The 23,710-nt window shown below is 34.8% G+C and overlaps 1 protein-coding gene across 4 annotated transcripts in view; it reads left to right on the top strand.

Moving 5' to 3' along the window:
* ADGRA1 (adhesion G protein-coupled receptor A1) overlaps positions 1-23,710 on the top strand; it is a 275,807-nt gene that overhangs the window by 140,435 nt on the left and 111,662 nt on the right. For 2 of the 4 annotated variants that reach the window (XM_032190930.1, XM_032190932.1), the window contains 4 exons: positions 2,451-2,649; positions 4,022-4,171; positions 7,510-7,671; positions 12,929-13,141. In XM_032190930.1, coding sequence (XP_032046821.1) covers positions 2,451-2,649; positions 4,022-4,171; positions 7,510-7,671; positions 12,929-13,141 — 724 coding nt within the window. Of the gene's footprint in view, positions 1-2,450; positions 2,650-4,021; positions 4,172-7,509; positions 7,672-12,928; positions 13,142-23,710 lie in introns of those variants that run through there. The other 2 variants (XM_032190931.1, XM_032190933.1) reach the window with 2 other exon arrangements.

Genomic DNA, 23,710 nt, shown 5'->3' with positions numbered 1-23,710 from the left:
AGGATGCTGAGTCCATAGATTCCTTTAGCATTTCAAGGGAATGAATTTAGAATTATAGGGAATTTATCAGGGTCAAACTTAGCATTAACACTTGAAACTATTTCAAAGGTTTACCCTCAGAGATACAGATATCTCACCAGTAATTTTTCTTAGAAAGGTCTTTGAAGTTTTGATAATGCAGCAAGTAGAAAGGGTTCCAACACAAAAGCAAAGCTAGAAAGAACAGTTCTTTTATTGGGAAAAAAAAAAGAAAAGGAAAAAGAGAAAGGCATCGGCTGTTAGGTTCCTTTAGTTCATCAGCCTAGGTGGTATTTATAATTGTATAACTGCAGTAAGAATTAGGCACTCTGAGTCACAATGACCTGGCCTTATGTACCAAGAGTTTTTCTCTATGATGGCCATCTTTTGCTCATATTTTGTTTTTCAGCTCACTAGAAGAACATTCTGAAATGCAAACAGTAATGTTGCATTGCCCTATTATTCCTAGTCAAAAAGGCCAGATTCTGCAATCTGTGCTACGACTTGATGTGCCTTACTTTTAGAATAGCCTGTTTTAGTTTTACTTTTGAGGTATGGTGTTACTCAGTGTGGCCCAATTGAATTAATGCTATTTTTTTTACTGAAATAATATTTCATCTCAATTGAGTCAGAGTCAAAAGGAGAATATAATAATATTGTACATATTTCATTTTTGTGACAATCCTTTCATGTTTCATTTTGCATCAACTTTTCATATCACATAAATTATTCTAGTGACAGTTAGCTATGACATAAAAATACTTTTCTTCTTACCTTTCCTTTTTTGAAACTAGGAAAACATGTAAACTTAGCCCCAAACCTGTCTGTATATTATGTAACAATGTCCAAATGGATTTGCCTCTTATAACTAACAGGGATTTATATGTATGTTTGAGCAAACCTTGACTGTCAAGGTGTGTGCCAGTGTGAGGCTGAATTTTATTTTATTTTTTCTGATTGGTTGCTTTCAGTCATTACATCAGTGCAATTAAAAACAAAACCACATCCTTTCCAGACATGCTGACTGGAAGATGATATTCTGTTTTTGTTTGATTTCTTTTAATTACCTAATCCTGCTATGTCCATACTAGCCTGAAAATGGCAATGGATAATGGATTTTCTTTTTCTTTAGACAAACGATCCCAGATGTGCAGTTCAAGAGAATGCAGCAGATATAAAAATAGTAGTATTGCACAGTAGACACAAGAAATAAATAGAACAATTCTGGCTCCTCTTGAATTATTGTTTCTTTTCAAAGACTGTCTGTTTTGGCACCACAGTAGATAAATCATGTATACCTAATACTTAATTTTTGAGGGCTAACTCCTTCATAAGACATAATCTATACTCAAATTATGTTTATTGGTTTCTGATACATTCAGAATTTTTTGCTTCTCAGGGCTTTGCAGCAAAAAGGGCCTTGTGATATTGGGTCAAAATGCAAAGTAAGATTGTCATCTACATTTTGAGCCTTTACCTTTTTCAACATTTAGCAATAGTTGTTCTATGCTTAGTGGACTTTCTGCTCTGCTTTGTGCAATCTGCAAAGGTGAATGTAAGGAAAACACGTCCTTTTCTTTTTCCTTTCCTTTCCTTTCCTTTCCTTTCCTTTCCTTTCCTTTCCTTTCCTTTCCTTTCCTTTCCTTTCCTTTCCTTTCCTTTCCTTTCCTTTCCTTTCCTTTCCTTTCCTTTCCTTTCCTTTCCTTTCCTTCCCTTCCCTTCCCTTCCCTTCCCTTCCCTTCCCTTCCCTTCCCTTCCCTTCCCCTTCCCCTTCCCCTTCCCCTTCCCCTTCCCCTTCCCCTTCCCCTTCCCCTTCCCCTTCCCCTTCCCCTTCCCCTTCCCCTTCCCCTTCCCCTTCCCCTTCCCCTTCCCCTTCCCCTTCCCCTTCCCCTTCCCCTTCCCCTTCCCCTTCCCCTTCCCCTTCCCCTTCCCCTTCCCCTTCCCCTTCCCCTTCCCCTTCCCCTTCCCCTTCCCCTTCCCCTTCCCCTTCCCCTTCCCCTTCCCCTTCCCCTTCCCCTTCCCCTTCCCCTTCCCCTTCCCCTTCCCCTTCCCCTTCCCCTTCCCCTTCCCCTTCCCCTTCCCCTTCCCCTTCCCCTTCCCCTTCCCCTTCCCCTTCCCCTTCCCCTTCCCCTTTTTTCCTGAACACCAAATACTTTCTTACAATTAATTCAGAATTAATGTGTGACCAGCCAGACTTCAGCCTGTATAAGTTTGACATTTTCCAAGGAAACAAAGGAATTCATTGTAGAACATAAGGAGGTGAAATTTAAAATAGCCTTTTTTTTTTTTTTCTTCCCTTAAATATCATGCATATTATTGCTCTATTGTAAAATGCCTTTGAAAAGAAGATTTACACTGTGGGTTTTTTGTTGTTGTTGTTGTTGTTGCTGTTGTTGTTTTTTAAATTATTATTATTATTTTTATTATCATAGATGGCCCAAAACTTTGGCTGGGATAACTGCTTACCATCCCTGTCTTCAGTATTCATTTAACTCCATTGCCTTTCACAACGGTGCAGAAGAGTCTAAGGCATGGCGTAAATGTAATCGAACTGGACACTGGGATGAAGAAAACTATTCTGAATGTCCTTATTCACAAGAAGTAACTCAAGTTCTTCATGCTTTCAGTCAGGTAATGTTATGAAATGCACAGTTTCCTTTCTGTAGTACTGGTTTTACTGAATAGCTCGCAATAGCTTGCAAGGAAATGTCTGTTCAGCCACAAGCTTGTGGTAGCTGGTAGCTGGCCTTTTTTTTTTTTTTTTTTTGAATCACGATGCTTTTTGGTAACTGATGTTGCAGTAGGAACAAGTGCACAGCACACAGCATTTATTGCTTTTATTTTGATGTCTTTTTTTTTTTCTCTGTGTGCCTGGAGACTAGATGACCATTAGTAATGTTGGCAGGGTCATCAGTGTTTCATTTCAGTTCTTTATTTGTCTACCCTTCCTGCATTTTTACTAGAAATACATCAATTTCTCTTGAAGTCCTATATCAGAGTTCTGTTGACTGGAATTTTGTTTTCCCACTGCTGTTGTCCCATAATATATTTAAACGAGCTGTGGAAATGAAGGCTACTTCAGAATGCCATTTTGATATCGTCCAAGGGAAGAAAAAAAAAAAAACATGAAAAATAAGAGCAGTAGTGTGTGATGGTTAAGAGAGGATGAGGTAAAAATGCAAATTGATGAAAATGCATGAGGATAAAAGAGCACAACAGTGAATAGCATGGAGGATGGCATAGACCTATAACTTTTACCACTTCCAATTTCCTTTGTAGTTTTTTCCTAACTAGTAGTGCTAGATACCACAGGAAGTTTGTTTTCAAGTGTATTCCTATTTAAATAGGAATAATTACTGTATTAAGAGATCCCATAGAATTATAGGATAAGAAAACAATTCTGTTTGGTTTCTGCACTCCAGTAAATCCTCCTGCTCAAAGCAAGGTAAGCTATACGGTTAGGTCAGGTTTCTCAGGGCTTTAACTGCTTATATTTTCAAAACCTCTGACGATGGAGGCTACACAACCTCCAGGGGAAACCTATTCTAATGCCTGACTATATCCTTACTGTAGAAAACATTTTCCTCATATCCATTCTGAACTTATCTTCTTTTGGCGTAGTAAAAACTATGCACCACTATGCACCACTGAACCCTCACTGATACCACTGTTGTTGTCATTAATGATCTAATTATATAGGCAAGGCAAGATTGTAGGCTGGTATAATACTTTGAGGCCAGTTTGTTCCAGTCCAGAGAAAGCAGACATGCAAAAATTTTCAATATTTGTTGACATGTGGTGGTGTCTGGAGATGACAACAATGAAATCTGAGATGTAATGCTGAAAATACAATATTTCACTGAAATTTATGTTTATGGTACTAGTGATGCATATAATTCCATGTGAATTTATAGAAAGCATTATACAAATGGATGGGATCTCCAGTTTTTAGAGAACAAAGGTAGCTGATTTATTACACCTAGCAATTCTCATGTATTTTCAGATGCACATCAATTTGACGACTGTGCTTGAATTTTCCCGCCAGCTGACAGCCTACACGAGAGGTGCTTCCCACTTTGCGGATAAAATGGATGTAATATATTTGGCTTATATAATGGAAAAGTTAATTGTCTTCGTGGATGAAGTTGAAGATGTAAGATATCTTCTGTACGCTGAAAAAAAATTAGAAGTGAAGTCTTCACAGATGGTCCTAATCTTAATGTATGCAGGCACACACTGGAGCTTCTAAAATTGCTTGCTGGTATTCTGGTTGCAAACATTCTGCATATACTGCTGTGTCTTTCTTTATGTGAGACAACTGAGCCATCTCATCTGATTGACAGAGGCGTTACTGCTAAGGAATAGAATTCAGTTTTCAATAAGCCATGGCTTTAGTTTTCTTTTTCGTTTTAATTTCCACCATGACTAACATATTAGAATGAACTCAAGGTGCTTTTCAAGCTGGCCACTTCTTTACCTTTATCTAGGAGTTACTCATGCTTCTCTTGTTTTCTTAACTGAGTTTTGAAAGCATGTAGAACTTCATGTAAAGAGAAGAAAATGTGTCTTGAAGTACAGATTTCCACAGACAATTTTAGCAAAATTTATGGCATTTTTACAGGGAAGTCTAATCAGAGTATGCAAACCCCTATGGGAAAAATAAGTTTTTATAGAGAACAGTAATATTCATCATAGTTTTTACTGTTAATTGTCAGAGTAACTGCTTGCATTAGATTTCATAACCTGTATTTTTTGTACATATGATAGCTATAGTTAAAGCATTTATTTTCTTTTGATTTGGCAATGTTCATTCCATTCTGGCTTTGGGGATTGTAATAGTTAACATTTTAGTGACAATTTGAAAAAGCCTCCAACTTAAATTTCATCATTAAAGAGACCTAAAATGTTTTACTAAGTGCTCTCCAAGAATTGTTTCAAAGCTACAACTCTATTTCAACCTCCTAGTTCAAAATCCTGATAAGATCTTACTGCTTTCTGAATAAAAATAAAAATAATTTCCCACCCAAAAAGAAATATTTGGATTTATCCATAGAGTCTCTTTATTTTTCACATACTAGCAGCTGGTGCATTCCATTATGCATTAAAACTGAGCATCATCTCTAATTTCTTAGTTGATTTTCAAATAGGATTCATTTTCTGGTTTTCTGTACTAAAACAGCTCTATCACCACCACTTACCTCTACATTTCTAATTTCATAATCCCGTATTGTTTTTGTAATTTAGAACATTCTCCTCATTTGTCTCTGTTGTCCTCTTCTATTTTGAACTTTATACCTGTCTCTCAAGTTCACTAAACAGGTTCTTTGTTCACTGAGCACTTTACTAACACTCATTTCTTAACTCTCAATCATAGGGTACAAACATACATGTAAAGTTCAAGTGTCAGTAACTTCACCCATGACATTTGAGTTATGGGATCAAAATTAATTTAATGTAGGGGAACATATGGACAAAGATAGGTTAATTTGGAACCAACAGCTCAATAAATGGGATCAAAATAGGATGAAAATGGGATCAAAATTAATTTAAAGTAGGGGAACATATGAACAAAGGTAGGTTAATTTGGAATGAACTAACAGCTCAAACAACAATTACCTAAATCATTAGAAATTAATGTAAATACATACAGGGAGGTTTTCTGTGATTTATCAAAATAGTTTTAAAACAAATTTAGATAAACTAGTACGGCTTTCTTATGTGTTTTCTGGGAAGTGCCATTCCTAGCCAGCCCTGGATTACACATTTTTAGAAGACCTAGCTGTACTTTGTCCCATCTGGTGGTTAACTTCTAAAGCAAGAAAGCTTCAACTGCTTTGGGGACATATTTGCAGTATACTGCAATTACCAGGAAGATATACATGTATTAGTCAAAAATTTTGTATTTTTTCATGTCATACCTTATACTCCAATAACACATTTAATTATAGTATAAATTACTTTCTCTTTATTTCTCATCTTTTGTATATTTATAGTCTATTGTTCTGCCCTCAGTTAATTATTGCTTAGCTGATTAGTCTATGCTTTAATCTTTTCTTATAAATCATTTCAGCCTCTTAATGTGTTTTATAATTATTCATTGTATCAATAACTCTATTTGTCACATTGTCAAATCCATCTAGAATTACCTGGTAATTACATTCTCAAAAATACATTAAATATTTCAGGAATAGTCACATAAAATTTCACACAGTCTCATTACTTCTCTTTTCTTTGAAATGCATGTGAAATGTATGTATTTTTTATTGCAAATGCAGAACTGACTTCATAAACTGTCATTCCTTAAACCTTTTTCATTATTGCTGAGTTTCTTTTTTTTTTTTTTTCCTCACTGAATTATCTGTGCATTTGTCTTATTTTTATGTTTCTATTAGTTTGACTTTTTAACCTCTTGAGCTTTTTTTAAGCTGTATTTCTCTTGGTCATTTTTTTTTCTGTTATATAACTTTGTATTCAGGTTTGTGTATCTTTGTGTATCTTTGGCATATCTTTGTTTCTTAAGTAACCATAAACCTTCAAAAATAATGGCAATGTTAATTTTGAAATCTTTCTCAAAATAACTTTTAAAATTTTTAAAAGTAAATATTTTAACTTCAGTGTGAAAACATCACCAAAAATATTCACAGTGGTATTTATTCTTTCTAAATGTGATATACTAACATTTTGAAACACAGGCATACTTATTGAAAACTGCAAGGTATGACCAGGCACAGACAAGGATTTATCCCTGCCTAAAAATAGTTAGTCACTTCTAAGAGGAGTTATTGCAAGAGTGAATCAAAACTCACAAAGCTACAAGCCCATACTTTCTGTTTAGCCAATTTCACACAGGTTCCTCGTTACCAGGAAGACATACATGTATTAGCCCAAAATTTTGTATTTTTTCATGTCATGCATTTATTCTCCTATAATACATTTAATTATAATATAAACTTCCTCTTCTTATTTTTCACCTTTTGTTTATTTATGTTATTCTGCTGTCAGTTAATTACAGATGTATCAGCACCTGAATTAAATCTCAAATATATCTACAAACTATATCTATATGTCTATAACATTTTTTTTTTCCCAAATATATTCCCTTTCCCAGCCCCAAAGGTTGTTTTATTAACCATGAAACAATTCTTTAGAGAGGTTTGGCCAGTTTTGCTTAGTTTAAGAAAGAGGTTAATAATTCTGGGATTGCATTTTTCACCCAATGAGAGACATTGGTTTTTGTGGTGCATCTTGACGTTAAGCTTTAAAATTGTGAACCAAAAAGCTTTTCTTTGAAGGCAGTAACATTTTTCTTTCATTGCCATCAATTTTGCAGTCCATTTACTTTTCTTAACAGAATCAAAAGTATCTTTGAATGATGGCTACGAAGAATACTATGCCTACTTTTAGTTGTACTCCTGTGCACTTATATTCTATTTTTATGTCTTGCAGAAAATACTGTGTTTTGTTTTTTTCTTTGTTTGTTTTATCATTCAGATTGGGGATGCTCTCATTGAAATTGCTAGCAATATAATGTTGGTTGACGATCATGTGTTGTGGATGGCTCAAAAAGAAGACAAAGCCTGCACCAGAATTGTACGATGTGTGGAACATATTGCAAATCAAGTACTGACCAGCAACATTCAAGTTATATCAAAGGTATTTCATAAAATTACAAAGATTTTTTGTAAAAATATATTTTTAGATGTTATTTTTCTTCACAATTTTTACTACTGACTTGTATGCAGAGAAGGGGGGCAAGACTGTATATAAACTAGGTACACAGAATAGCCCATTTATGTAGATACACTTGGATTGTTTTTTTTTGTTTGTTTGTTGTTTGTTTTTTTTTTTCTGAATATCACTAATTGTATTAAAAATTCTTTTTCCTGAATTTGATTTAATGCATCCATACAATGTTCACAACTTCATATTTCTAGTGTTCTTAGTATTCACTCAGTTTCTATTTTTCTTGTCACTGTAGTATCTGGGTTTATTTTGAAAGGGATAAATTGAGTGAAATTTTTTTAATAAGAGCAAAGACGACATGCTCCCTTGTCACCTAAAGTTTTTAATATGCCTTTCAGAGAGGAGTTTAGAGAACACATGCTTAAAGAATTGACAAAATGTTCAAAAAAAGGTGTTAATTATCATAAAGATAATTAATTTGCAGATATTTTTAGTTATTTAGAAGCAACCTGTAGCAGAATGAAGTAACTGTTTTTTTTTCCTTGGTCTTGACTTACATGATGAATTTGACATTTGGATACTGAAGGGTGTATTTGATACTGAGAAACTGTCTGTTTCAATGTCTAAAGCTTAGAAATGCATCTAAATCAAAAGCTTGAAAGTTATCTTTATCAGAGTTTTAGTTAAATATTTCGAAGTGTTATTGCTCCATGGGTTCATTTGCCTGCTTCCTTGATTTTAAACAACCTTTATTATTTTCTCACTGTCCAACGCAGTTGAGAAATGCAGGTGAAGCTACTAGAGGTGAATTCAGTTTTAGTTTCAGATATGCAATAAAGTATATAAAAAAAAAAAACAAAAAAAACTGAACTTAACAGCATAATGGCCTTAGTCCCCTCTCTGTATAATTTTAGAAAATCAATCTTTCCACTTGCAGAATAAAGTCATAAAACACATTGGATAGGTTTTTTTTGTTTGCTTGTTTTGGTTTGGTTTGTTTTTTGTTTTGTTTTGTTTTGTTTGTTTGTTTGTTTTGTTTTGTTTTAAGAATAATAAAATAATATGATTATTAAAATAATTTAAAAAGAAAATATCTACATAAAATAATCAAGTTTGCTACAAATATTTATATCAATGAATGATGCCTTTATGATTTGCCTTTTAGAAGTCTTTTGCAATGTTTTCTGCAATGTCTTTTGCAAATTTCCTAGGGGTTCTCTATTGCTTCATACAGAATGGTTGAGTGCAATTTGTAAATAAACAAGGCTATGAAGGTTTTTTTGGTGTTATCTCCTCAAATATCAAACACTTCTGTTCCTCCTGGAGATTAGCCAGCAAACTGCATGCAGACATTGCATCTGCTTTCTTTATTTTAGAAATCGTCATATAAAACCCCCAAATCTTAAGTAGCTACTACTTCATAATAAGGTTCCTGAAAAAATGGACCTCAATAAGCAATTATGATATACAATTGTATATCATATGGACGACTGTGTTCCCTGTATGTTGAAAAGCCACCTGGGAGTAACTTCTGCTGTTACTCCTTTATCATTTGTGAAAGACAAAAATGGTTTTCGAGTTCCATAAAGTTTTGGAATGACTAATTTCAAGGTCAGAAAAATGCCATGATTGACACCCTCATTTAGACCTTCTTAAATCTCATTTGATAGATACATTCTAGAGGTATATATTGTACATACATACTTAAAGCTACTAAAATTATACTTTATTATTACTAAATTATACTTTATTCTATTAAAATTATACTTTAATAATCATGTAACAGTTAAAAATAAAACAAAACAAAATATTATTTTTCAGTATGGTATTTAAAATTTTAGAGAAGTCCTGTGGAAAAGAAGTTTATGTCAGAGTGGCCTGAGGGCCTGGGTCTCCCCTGTGGGTGGCAGGGCTAGGCCTTGCCAGCCGGGGCCTTTTCCACTGCCCCCAGACAGGGAGCAGGGCAGGGCAGGGTTGCCCCAGCCCAGGCACATGTGTTCAGTGGTGGTGATGAGCCCAAGCAGGGAGCATAACGCTGCTAGTCCCTGTGAGGCCTGGTGATGGCAACTGGGTCAGGTCGCAGCCCTGCGATTGCCAGGCTGGGCTGTGGCAAGGCCCTGGTCAGTGGCAGGCCTGGGGCAACATGGCTGGCTGGTGGCCAGGCTGTGACACAGTCACCACACTGCTCAGGCAGGCATCAGTATTGTTCTGAGGTGCTTCTTCACTCCAGCATATATTTCTGTGTGTACCTGTCAGATGTGCAATATGAGAAGGAAGCCTTCCCATGGATGACAAAACTTAACTCTGTAGTCCTGTCAGGAGTGTGTAGCTGCCTTCAAACCAGCCTCTGAAGGGTTTTAATTTTACTCTCTGCCTGATGAAACTTTCAGAATATTGTAGGCTAATTGCAAAGTTTTTGACTGTTTGGTTGGTTGTTTTTGTGCTTTCACTTTGCTCTCTTCAGTGCTGTTCTCAGCTTACCCCTGTAAGGAAACCCTTTGGCCATTCTGCAGTGTGATGCTCTTATGTGAAACTTAGGAAATGGGCTCCACATTAGCATTTTTTATATCTGCAACACTTATATAAAATTAACTTGTGTTGTTTCCTAACACGTACCTTTCTGACTGTTGCTTGTTTCCATGGATATTTTTTCTCTGTGTTCATCTGTATCAATTTAAAGCTCGTTTTAGAGTGCTATGTAAGGAACACTGTTTTGCGTTCTGTTTTATGCATTTCTGTATGCTGAGAATGGTGTGTTCATAATATTTGAATGTTGTCAGGCCTTTATAGGATTATTTGTGGAGTGAAAAGATTTATGTTTAAAGAATTTCCTACTCTTTAAAAAAAACAAAAACAAAAACATGGATTTTATATGTGAAATCACCTGAATCCTCTATACAACATTATCTAGCTAACATTTGCTTATTAACCTTCATCTCACAAATGTGTAGTAGGAAACCAGTGCTATTTCCATTCTACAGCAGAAATTTGAATTTCTGAATACTTAAATGGCTATTGCCAAGGTTCAAGAACATGTGTTTCCACACAGAAGTTTTAACTGAGGCAAGTGGCTTGATTCTGGTGATGTGTATCACCAAGCTGAGTGGTGCAGTTGATACAACAGAAGGAAAGGATGCCATCCAAAGGGGCCTGGACAAGCTTGAGAAGTGGGCCCATGTGAACCTAGTGAGGTTCAACAAATCTAAGAGCAAGGTGCTGCACCTCCATCAGGGCAGTCCTGGCAATGAGTAGAGACTGTGAGAAGAACTCATTGAGAGCAGCCCTGCAGAGGAGGACTTTGGGGTTCTGGTGGATGAAAAGCTCAACATGAGTCAGCAGTGCATGCTTGCAGCCCATAATGCCAACTGCATCCTGGGCAGCATCTACAGAGGGGTGGCCAGCAGGAGAGGAAGGTGATTTTCCCCCTCTGCTCTGCCCATGTGAGTTCCCAGTTGGACTACTGTGTCCAGGTCTGGGGCCCCAAGTACAAGAAGGTTGTTGATCTGTTAGAACGGGTACAGGGGAGGGCCACAAAGATGACCAGAAGGCTGGAGCACCACTCCTATGAAGAAAGGATGAGAGAGCTGGGGCTGTTTGGCCTACAGGGTAGACTCCGGGGTGACCTTATTGCAGCCTATGAATACTTAAAGGGGGCTTATAAAAAAAGATAGGAAGTGACTTTTTGTTCAATCAGATGTGGTGGTTTTACCGTGCTGAGCAGCTAAACCCCACAACCGCTCTCTCACTCCCCCTCCTTTAGATGAGGAGGGGGAGAAGTAAAGCAAAGAACAACTCACGGGTTGAGATAAGGATAATTTAATTAAAGGGAAATAATTATAATAATTAAATAAAGGCTACCATGAACTAAACAATTTAACTAAGGGGAAATAAAAGGGAAAGGGGAAAAAGGGAGGGGAAAAGGGAAAAATAAAAAGAAGGGAGGAAAACAAACAAACAAAATAAATGAAAGCTATATGGAAGTGCAGAGGAAAGAAATTACTCTCTACTTCCCACAAATGAGCGATGATTGACCACGTCCTTGAAGCAAGGCCTCAACGCACGCAGCCGGTGTTTGAGAGGAGGACCGACGTCTTCTCAACGACCACCCACCCCTCCCCTCTTCTTCCTGTTTCCACCTTTTATTGCTGAGTGTGACACCACATGGTATGGAATATCCCTTTGATTGGTTTAGGTCAGCTGCCCTAGTGATGTTTCTCTCCTCACTTTTTGCCCACCCCCTAGGAGGGTTAGAGAAAGGCCCAATGCTGTGCCACTGCTGCTCAGCAGTAGACACAACACTGGTGTGATAACACTGCTGTTCCAGCTACAAGTACAGAGTACGGCACTGTATGGGCTGCTGCCGGGAAAGTTAACATTCCAGCCAGACCCAGTACATCAGATAATGACAGGACAAGGGGGAATGGTTTTAAACTAAAAGAAGGGAGATTTAGATTAGAGGTTAGGAAGAAATTCTTCACATAAAGGGTGGTGAGGCACTGAAACAGGTTGTCCAGAGAGCTTGTGGATGGGGTGTTCAAGACCAGGTTGGATGAGTCCCTGACCAACCTGATCTAGTGGGTGGCATCCCTGCCCATGGTGGTGTGTGTGTGTGAAACTAGATGATCTTCTATGTCCCTTCCAACTCTAGCCATTCTATGATTCTATGGTAACAGTATTCTGCAAACATGATAATGGAACATGATCTGCAAAAATAAAAAAAATATATATAAAAAAATCAGAAATCAATCAGTCCACACAACAAATAGCTAAGCATGTTTCTGTTTCACTTCTGAGGCAGACAGCACATCCTTGCCCGTTTTTTAAATAATTCCTACTACTGCAGTTACTAATTCACTTCATATGTATATGCTTTAAATTGGGATTCAGTCTGTTGAAGCTGATAATGATACAGTCGCAAAACTGATACAAATTGAGAGACAAATTAAGTCCTTTTGTATATTTACTTGCTATCCTGTCATCTGTTTTTACTTATCCCTAAGGAATTTTCAAGCAAACCCTCTGTACTGTTGTAGAATTCTAGATCTTTTTTTTATTTTTTAAATAAATTCAGTTTTCTTTCTTTCACATATGCATGTGTATGGAAAGCAATTGTACGTGTACATGTACGTGCACAATCCTTTATAACATACGTATAGTAAATACAAAATGCATGTATAATGTAATAACGCTTAATGAGTTAGCAACATACCTGCATCTTTCTTGACAGGTATCTCATAATATTGCTCTGGAGGCCTTTATGATCAAGCCATCAAGTTTCATAGGAATGACCTGCACTGCTTTCCAGAAAATATCTGCAAATTCTGACAAGTTGGTGCATGATTTGGGAAGCTGGGAAGCAGATTCCCATTCTGATCAACATTTAAATTTCAAGTGCAACACTGGCAATCTGAATAGTTCCTTGGTGAATTCTTCTACCAGGGTAAGTCAGTACAGTTGTGAATATAACTTAAGTATTTTAATGTGTTTTGAGTAGAACCTTTAAGCAGAGTACTGATTTGGCAAATGTATTTTATGGGTTGTTGGTGTTGTAAACTGGTTTATAATTTCAACATTTAAGTATCCATAAACTAGTGTATTGGGTGCATAATATTTTGTTGTGCTAACAGATATCCACAAATATAATCAGGAAGAATGAAGGAATGCAGGATGTGAATAGAAGTGAGTAAATGTCTTGTGCATTCTGTGTCTGGGTCAGTTCTGCAAACAGTTCTGACCCAGAACAGTTCTGCAAACTTTTCAATGTATAAGCAACATATTTGAAGTAATTCAGGAATATTTGTTTTAGTGAGGTGCTCTCTGGATTTCAGATTTCAGAAATTTGTTAGTCTAGGGAAATTATCTTTACTTCCGCTAAATAATATTATATTCTCTATTTTCTGAACTATATACAGAGGGAGAGTGTTACATAGCAGTTTTTGAGTAGTAGCCCAAGAAATAAAATAACAAATAAGCCTTTTAATAGAATGTACTGTTATTATCAAATAATGAAGTGGAACAATTAAATTCTGATCTAGCAGGAAATGGAATTTTACATTTGACTGAGCATGTTATTAAATTTAAGTATTGCAGAGTTTAATTTTTGTTATCCATCAGCTGAATCTCAGTTTAATAGGCTTATTTCTTTAAATACTTAGTATGACAAAATGATACTTTTCTGGATAATAAAAGTGTATTGAACTTTGAAAGTATTTTGGTTAAAGTTATTTTCTCTCTGTTGCATTTTAATCTTATATAAAGATTAGGCAGTGATGTAGTAGTTTGTGCTTTCAGGGTCTTCTAGTAAAAAAGAGCCATTCTTAATAATGGAAGAATTTGTTAAAATTTGTTACCTGCAATGTAATTCATTTCCTCTGTGGACAGTGTTAACATCTCTGTCTATAAGATAACATAGACAGTTGTCTCTTAAAAGAGACATACAGAAGATGAAAACCAAGTATCAGAGATCTAAAAGAAGATTTCTGCAAGAAGCAACCCTGAAATGCTCTGCAATGTATGGGATATGTTTTGTCAGTACAGAAATATACGTGGAATTACGTAATTTGGAAAGTTTTCTTTATCATCTGTACCAATATTGTTCTTTCAGAAACTGAGTAACAGCATTTCTAGTAAATGCATTTCTTGAAAGTTTGATGTTCAAGCACTGGTGTCTCTCTCCTCTTAAAACGAATTGTATCATAAATACAAGTTTCCCATCTCTCATATCAGCATTCATATACCAAATACACAGAGCAAGGCAGAATACATGTTTGAAACCCTTTCTAAAGTGTTAGCAGAATGTTACCCTATAAACAGCTCAGTAAAATCTTTCCTAATGTATTTTGAACCTACCTGAGTTTATACAATGTACAGAAGGAAGACTACTACGTACCCAGAGGAAGAAGTTAGAATGTAGAAAGTAAACTTACTTCCATGCAAAGAAATTTTAAACTAATTTATATTTATTCTGGCAGAAGTCACGTTATTAGATAGATCACTAGTTATCACATGTGTGAATTTGTAAATTTTGTAACAGCGCATTACAGGAGATTCAACTAAATGTTAGTTTCATGGCTTTAGGTTTTAGCACTAAATGTGCTCAGGTTTTAAATGAAATATGTGAATAAATAAAATATATTCCTTTAACCAAATCCTGAAAAACAAGGGGTTTCTATTCATTTTTGTTCTCTGAAACTTTTTGGCTAAGAATTCCTTTAATTTATTCTCAAATGAGTTGCATTCCTTATGTTATTTTCTTCACTGTTTAATAGAACAATCTGTAGAAATGTATATGCTAACAGAAAATAGGATTCTTTATCATCATCCACAAGCAAAATTATTTCTGTATATTCTCACAGACAAACAGTAAACCTACCTGATTGTGCTATGCAAAATTCAGGAAAATAGAGAATTTGTGACGGAGGTGGGAGTTCCTAGTTTCCAATGTTTAGTCACTGTATTTTAAAGCACTCATTACTCTGACTATTTAGAATGTCATTTTAGATGATGAACTTATTCTTAGAATCTTCCTCTATTTAGCACAGGATTAATCATAAAGAAGAAAAAAAATCTAGTGAAAATCACCGAGTACAAATGGTGATTACAACTTTAATTTACTTCTAATAAAAGCATAAAAAGTTGTCCTTAAAAAAGCTTATTAAATGAGAATGTTTACATTGTTTTGTGGTAAAATTCATAGCCCTCTTCAAATGTACAATATTGTAAATCATCTGCTTACTAAGCATAAACAATTTTTTATGCCGTCTGTCTTTTGATAGCCAATTGTACTAATAAATTTTTAAAAGTTCATAAAGCAATTAGTGGACAGGTGATGGGAGAGAACTGAAACAGATGATCACAAACTCTCCTAATAACACAATCAATGCTTTTATAGTTTGCCCATAGTGATATTTTCAGGCACTTGTACAAATGGATATAAATTTAGTCAGTAGCTGTCTGTTCATTTTTTAGAGTTTAGACGCAGATCTAAAATCCCATTTCTGCCATCAGTAGTTGCAGCTTTCACTGCCCAACTGGACTCCTGGATGAAAAAAAAAAAAAAAAAAAAAAAAGGCTCAGTATCACAGAATCACAGAATTTCTAGGTTGGAAGAGACCTCAAGATAATATAGCTTCCTGTTTTATGATACAGTGGCTTGTATTTTGATACTGTGGTCATTTCCATCTCTGATTAAATTGGCTTAATGGCATCTTCCCAGCCCAAGACTCCAGTTTAAGATCATGTTACAAAGTGCTTCCAAAACACTGTCCCATGACCTGACTGTGCTGTATGGATATCACAACAATGGCACACAAATAGGTCTGCTGTAACATTTGAACTCAGACAATGTGAGAACAGTTTATGAAATTTTATTACCACTGAATATGATTCCATCGTCTGGTTTCCATCAGACCAGTAGTCTGGACCTAATCCCTGTTCTAGTCTGATCCTGGAAATTATCTCCATTGTGTAAAGAGATCACTTATACAGTTAATCCTTCCTCTACCTCACTAAAATGTCAACATAAAGTGAATTTTTAAGCCTCCTGTCTATCACAGACAAACATGTAGTTTATAGGGGACTGTAGACTCAGTATTCACACTTGGACTTTGAGGAAATAATTTTATTAATGTAATTTACAGTTTCAGCTTCATTGCTTGTTTAAAAAAACTTGTTAAATAAAAAGTTTACTTGTTCATCTGACACAGGACTGAATTCAAAGGAGCAAACATAGCCTGTATGTATATAATCCCTAATTTCTGAAATTCAAGTTCCACATAATATGTTCCATGCATTCCGTTTAACTTTTCAATTCTGTTTACTTCTTTTATTTTTTCTGAGCCAGAGTGGCCTTTTGATTTGTCAGATTGCATTACAGGTGATGTCCATATGCTAAAATGTTAAAGGTTAAATTTGTACTATGTTTGGTAGTAGATATGCTAATCGTGAAGAAAAATTCTGAAGTTCTTTGGGAAAATCCTATGATCACTTGCTTATACCACTTTCAGACATTATACAATTTTAGAAATATTTTCGCTACTGAAAAATATACGATCAGTATGTAAATATATATATATATTATTGCATAAAATCAATATGAATGTCAGATCATACAGAAAATCTATAAAATTATAGTACGTTCATATGTAAAAGTTAATAGGATTGCCAAAAATAACTTAATGCAAGGATTTCCACTGCCAGCCACTACTTCGGGCTAGCACAGAAAGTCCCAAAGAGGAACTGTGAAGGGAAAAGTCTTAAGCTGTATAGGACCTATTTCCTAATAGGTTTTATAATGAAAGTGCCTTTCACTGCAATTCAGTGTATGTAAAATTCTCAGAATCTTTATAGATAATTAATTGTATCCATTTAGAAGCTGCCTAGTAGACTGTGCAATAATTAACTTTCTCATTAATGCAGAAACTAAGTCTTATATAAATAATAATTATGATTTATACTAGAAAAGTCAAAGCCAGACTGTTAGATGTGCAGTTAGGTCACTGGGCCTGTTCAGCCTGGAGAAGAGGAGGCTGAGGGGAGACCTCATCACAGTCTACAACTTCCTCGTAAGGGGGTGTCGAGAGGCAGGAGACCTTTTCTCCATTAACACCAGTGACAGGACCCGCGGAAACGGGGTTAAGCTGAGGCAGGGGAAATTTAGGCTGGACGTCAGGAGGGGGTTCTTCACAGAGAGGGTGGTTGCACACTGGAACAGGCTCCCCAGGGAAGTGGTCACTGCACCGAGCCTGTCTGAATTTAAGAAGAGATTGGACTGTGCACTTAGTCACATGGTCTGAACTTTTGGGTAGACCTGTGCGGTGTCAAGAGTTGGACTTGATGATCCTTAAGGGTCCCTTCCAACTCAGGATATTCTATGATTCTATGATTCTATGATAATTTTGGTGATTACCAGTGGATTCCAAAATGATTTGAGGTCTCTTCCAACCTAGAAATTCTGTGATTCTGTGATTTCCTATGGTATTTCTACAAAAACAAGTAGTTTTGACTCTAAGATTTGAACAGTACCTGCAGTGACAGCATTTAAAAACTTATCTTCCAGATTGTTAGATTATATATTTTCATGAACAGACATGTATATATATTTTAATTACCTGTGAACCTGTTTAAGGAAAGTATTTTCATTCAAGCATATTCTTAGTGTTACTAACTTCATTGAGTTGCTTATACATTAAAGATACTTTTTTTTTTTCCATGCTGAGAATGCATGCGTACAGAATTTTTCAGGGCAATAAGATCAGCTAAGGAAATCTAACACTTTAAGTAATGTGTAGAATTTGTGAACTCAATTAAAATGTAAATGAAAATACTTTCAACAACTTTCACAGGAATTATCTGCTTTTAACTAGTTTTTCTGGTCCAGTCTGGACATGTTCTCCCAGTCTGGATATCTCTTCATTCACTTCTACACTAAAAAGATTACAAGAGACTGAAACACATTTGTGCAGAGAAGATTCACATAGCAATTTTGCATAACCACATACATCTTTTTTACAAAATACAACCTGAAATACCCAACAAAATACTGCTATACTACCTACAGTATATCAGTTGGATCATGCTACACTATATCATTAGGATCATTCTGTACTTCTTCTTCTAGGGTGTCATACATGTAGCATGAATTATGTTATCAACATTTCCAACATGATTTTCTCTCATTTCCCAGCATACATCACTTTTTAGAGAGTATCATGGCACTTCTGTCATCAAATATGATGAACTTTGAGTATGTCTGTGTAAATCTTGTAACAGATTACTACAAGATTATCCTTTTTTTTTTTTTTCTTTCTTAATCTCTACCTTTTATGACTGCAGAAATAAATAAAAAACTGCCTAGTGGAGCAGGACACCATGAAAAAAAAAAAAAGCTATTTTCTCAGTTTACATGTATGGCATATTACCATGGCTTTGGCTCAATTCTGATGGACATCAGAATTTCATCATAGTTTATTTGGGTTTCAAAGTATCATTACTCCAAGTATTGCAAAAAAAAACATGATTGTATATCCATACCAAGACACTTCATTTTACACACTAGAGTTTGTCCCGTTCATTTTGCTTTGGGAATTGTCTACTTTTGCCCATTTTCCTTTTTACCTGCCCTTTTCTTTGTGTGCTATGGCACACAAAGCATTTTGCTTTTCTTATATTGGATATTGATATTGGTTTGGGAATTTGCTCTGGGAACTTATTCCCATAAGTTTGCTTGGATGTAAATTCTTTATATTGATTTTAGAGATTCTAGGTCTGTTTCTTCTTACTCTGTGGATAGTTTGTTTGTAACGTCACAAAGGTATATCTTTATGTAATAATGAGATTTTAAAGTTTATTCTATTTAACCTGCTTCCATTCCTGAACATTTATTCTATATACTTTTTGTTTTGAAAAATTAGTTTTAAGTATTATCCTATAGTGACTTTTATTGTGACTTAGAATCTACCTTGACATATAGTGTCTATTTATTCAATATTCTGAATGACCATATTCATTATAATTACTTTTTAAAATACTGTTTTTAGATTATTCTTCAGTCTTATACATGAAATCTGGGAGATACAGAAAAGTCCAGAAAAGTCACTGCTGGTAGCTCTCTTATTAAAGCCATTGTTTCGTTGTTTTAAAATAAAATCTGTATCAACTGGAAACACTTAGTACTAAGAAAAGATCAGGGAAGAATTTCCACTTATTTTGAATTACAGCCATGTAACATAGGAACTAGTATTTTCTGTGCAGGTATGAATTTGCTTGAAGGTGAGCAGTGATTGTACACTGAGTACTAGCTATAGAAAAAAATAAAGCGTCTGTCATTCAATTGGTTGGGTGGGTTTAACTTCAAAATCAAACCCAAACAAGACAAACTGTCCCTATCTTTCTTCTTACAAAATCCTCAAATCAGACATTTGCATATCTGTACTTTTTACTACTGTTCCTTCTCAAAAAATGTCTTTATTTATGTCTTTCATGACATCTTCAGTATACCTATAGTTTGATGTTCTGCATTCAGTATGCTTTCTTTACTCTGCACATACTGCCAATGTGTTTTATGATGTGAAAGGCTATGCTGCTATTTCTAAACATGCAGAAAATGAAATAGCTTCAAAATACTATCTATGCATGTGCAACAATGTCAAATATAGTACGCACACAGAAGGGTTTCTACAATTCTTACATTTGTTTAACATATACTAATGCAATGAATGCACATTAGGTTCTTTTAAAGTAGGAAAAATGTATCATTTTTTTTCCTGTATTATATGTGGTTTCTGCATAAAACAAACTTTAAAATGTTTCATTACAAGTTCATGTCCATCTTCACTTATCATGCCCTGTCTTCAGCAGATGAAGACTTACTCTGCAAATCACATCAGTCACCTGGATGTGTTTTCTGTATTTCACTGTTTATGGTATTGATGTTTCTGATACATATATTATGTTTAAAACTTATATATTTTAACTGATATTAAGTTCTCCATTAATGCTATGTACAGTTTAGATTTTTAATTTGTGTACCTATGAAGAAGAACAAAAGGACTTGGAAAGTTACCAATTTGTGATATAAAAAACTGTTATTTCAACTCACATTTGCTTTCCTATGAAACAATCTTCTGTTTCTGGACAGGCACTAGTCGTATTGATTTTATGTATGCATTCAATATATATCTAAGAAAGATGCTCTCACTTTCTCATCCACCAGTTTTTCTTCCGATTTTCTGCACCATCCTTGTTATGGAAAAGTTCTCTTTGGGACTTCTCAAAGGGCATTATAAGATTAGTTCCTTTGTTAGAAACAAAGGAAGCAAAATTACCAGACTTCCTCATATGCATTACACTGTTTAATAATAGTTTGTATACTAATTAAGATAAATCTTGTAACAGAAACACATTGACACTGTAACAAATAATGCAGTAAATTAATTGTTAGATTATATTTTAAGTTGATTTAGTGGCTTGAAGATAATAATAAGTATAATACTGAGAGTACTAGCAAAATTCCTGGTTGTGCATTCACTTTTGAGAAATTATACTTGAACTCTAATTTTGCTATTATACTAATAAACTGTTCTATTTTTATAGCTCTGTAAAATACAAAGTCCAATACTTTCAGCTACTGTTTTCTAAAATCTTTTTTTAAATGCTTACTTAACTTTCACTGAGAAATTCTGAAACCTTCGGAGAGAACATACCTCAGCATCCAATAAATAGTTATAATTCATTACTCAAAACATTTTTCACCACATGTTTAACTGAGCATTACCTGTTTTTGCTGTTAGAGAAGACATTTTCGGTTTCTAAACAGATAATTTTAGTAACTATAGAAATATATATAACTTTTTTTTTTTTTTTCTGGGTTGGTTTAATTCCTCTTGGCTTATTTTGTTGGTTATAGATTGATTATAGTTGATTATTTGTTGGTTATAGTTTGATTTAATAAAAAAAAAATGATTACAATAAAGAGTTCACTAAAATAGATTACTTTGAAAATTAGCAGGTGATATGGCAAGAAATGTTTTCTGAGTGTGGGTTTTCCTTCTAGAAATGTAATTGTTTTGTGACTTTCCAATGTCCAGCTGTATGTGATAACTGGGGGAAGGAGCCAATGGCACAAGTGTGAGAGATGTTTGTGTTGGAGGATTCAAACCCTGCATGTGATATTAAGGTGCTCACTGAGAAATAATTCAAAATTTCACTTTTTAATAGTGAAAGCAGTGGCTTGAACTTCAATTAACAATCTGGTGATTCATTAAAGGCAAGTAAAACAGTTTCTGAGGTCACATATCAAATATTTTCAGTTTGTTTCTTTTTTCCCTAATTTTGTGGTAGAGTCTATGAGTTGTTTTATATATATATTCTACATAGAAAAACAATCTTCTTTATGTTGTGGGGGATTTTCCAAAGATTTTATCACAGAATCACAGAATTGTAGGGGTTGGAACGGACCTCAAGAGATCGCTGGGTCCAACCCCCCTGCCAAAGTCAGTTTCCTAGAGCAGGTTGCCTAAGTAGGCATCCAGATGGGCCTTGGATATCTCCAGAGAAGGAGATTCCACAACCTCCCTGGGCAGCCTGTTCTGGTGCTCCATCTCTCTCACCATGAAGAATATATATATATATATATAGAGAGAGAGAGAGAGAGAGAAAGAATATATATATATACACACACATTATATCTCTATAGGTATTTATATACATGTATATATATAGATAGAATGTATAGCAGAAGTCAGCAATGGAATGCATATTTCCAGTTTGGGTAGTGAGTATGTTATCTCTACTTTTTAAGCGGAATGTAGACCAAGGGTTATGATTTATGTAGAATACCTCTTTTGAAGTAACTTATGAAGAGACTATATAAATGAGTTGATTCATGAAATTACTGGTATGCTGTTGAGCTATCTTTAGCTTCAGAAGTGTATCCATGATATAGGAAGTGAAATTTGATTTAAAATATTACTGAAAATGTGACCTTATTATTTGTTGTCTATGAAGAAATTATTTAATTGGCAGAGTGTTGGTTGTGAGTGTTTTGGTCATCTTCAGTTTTGCTGGCTGAATGAATTTACCAAAAATATACTAGTGGAAATTTGTCAAGATTTTCTCTTTGGGGGGTGGGGGGTAGGGAGGTGGGTAAGGGTTTCAATATTTCCTTATTCCATTGACTGTTATTATTCTGTGGAACTTGAGAAATGTTTTGTTTTGTGGTGAATCCAGAAACACATAGCATGTTCTTATTCTTTTTGTTAGTTGATTTCAGTCTTAATGTAAAAATAAAAAAAGAAAAAAAAAAAAGAAAAAGATACAAAATTCTGTGAAGTAAAACATTGTCTTGCAATAGTTGTTGATGCAATACAGTGGTAGTCACTAAAAACACCTATACAAAATAATGACGTGAGAATGTATTTTTCTCTTATTTTTTAAAATTGAAGTAAACTTCCACAGTTCTCTCCTGCACGAAATTTTTTCTATGTCCTGGAGCACACGTGCATGTACACCTACATGAAATTATATAGAAAAAATAAATTATGGATTTTTTTTCTAAGGAAGTCTCATGATTTTGGAGACTGGAGTTTTGGTCTCTCTGTGAATGGAGTTAGCAATGATTATTCTGGAAGGAATAGTGTAAACACTAGTGAACACACAAATGAGATATTATGTATTTATGGTGACTGTAAGCACTCCTATAGCTAGTTAACTCATCCATTATCTGAACTTTTGAAATCTTTTTTTTTTAATTGGGGAATGAAGTAGGAAAGAGTGAGAGAAGGAGAGTGGAAAACTAGCTAAACTGACAATCAGTTTGTTGAGATTACAGTTCTCACAAGATCATTCTCTGCTCTATTAAAATGTATGTTGTCAGAGGGTGTGGGAAGAGCAAGACATTTGGTGATGGGAGAGAAGGAGTTGTCTTTTCTGTTGTTTTCTTAAAAAAAAAAAAAAACACTTTATGACAAGAAGACTTGTGATATCAGAAGTCTATTTTTTATTCTTGTCTGCCATATTAGACTGTCATGTGTTACTTACTGGGACAGTAGTCATGCACTCTTACATCATATTTTAAAAGTGTATCTCAAAGACAGGTTGTCTCTTGAGTCCATCTCAGTCAGAAATGGATTTTTAAGTAAACGAATGTTGATTCTTGTTCATACTGGGAAATCTTCCTCTGTATAGTTGGCCTATATTAAGAAGAGGTTGTACTGTAGTCAAACTGTTGTTCAACATATCTGTACTTTTCAGGTCTGCATTTATTATGATCATGGAATAACTACCTGACTGTAAGTTATAAAAATCACATCTTTAAAATTCTGTATTCCTACATAGAATTAACTCATTAGTCTAAATTATTTTTTTCTCCCAAACTGTCAATGAAAGAACTTGCAGGTGTTAATTGAGTTTCCAAATCATCATTGAAGGAATTTACTGGTTTTAATGCTGTATTAGTTTTTTTGTTTGTTTGTTTGTTTTTTGAAGCACTTATACTCTGTTTTAAAGAGAA

This window comes from Aythya fuligula, chromosome 7, assembly GCF_009819795.1.
Source record: "Aythya fuligula isolate bAytFul2 chromosome 7, bAytFul2.pri, whole genome shotgun sequence".
Classification (NCBI taxonomy): domain Eukaryota; kingdom Metazoa; phylum Chordata; class Aves; order Anseriformes; family Anatidae; genus Aythya; species Aythya fuligula.
Note: the sequence above shows the minus strand (reverse complement) of the source record. Positions and strands in the feature narration are given on the sequence as shown.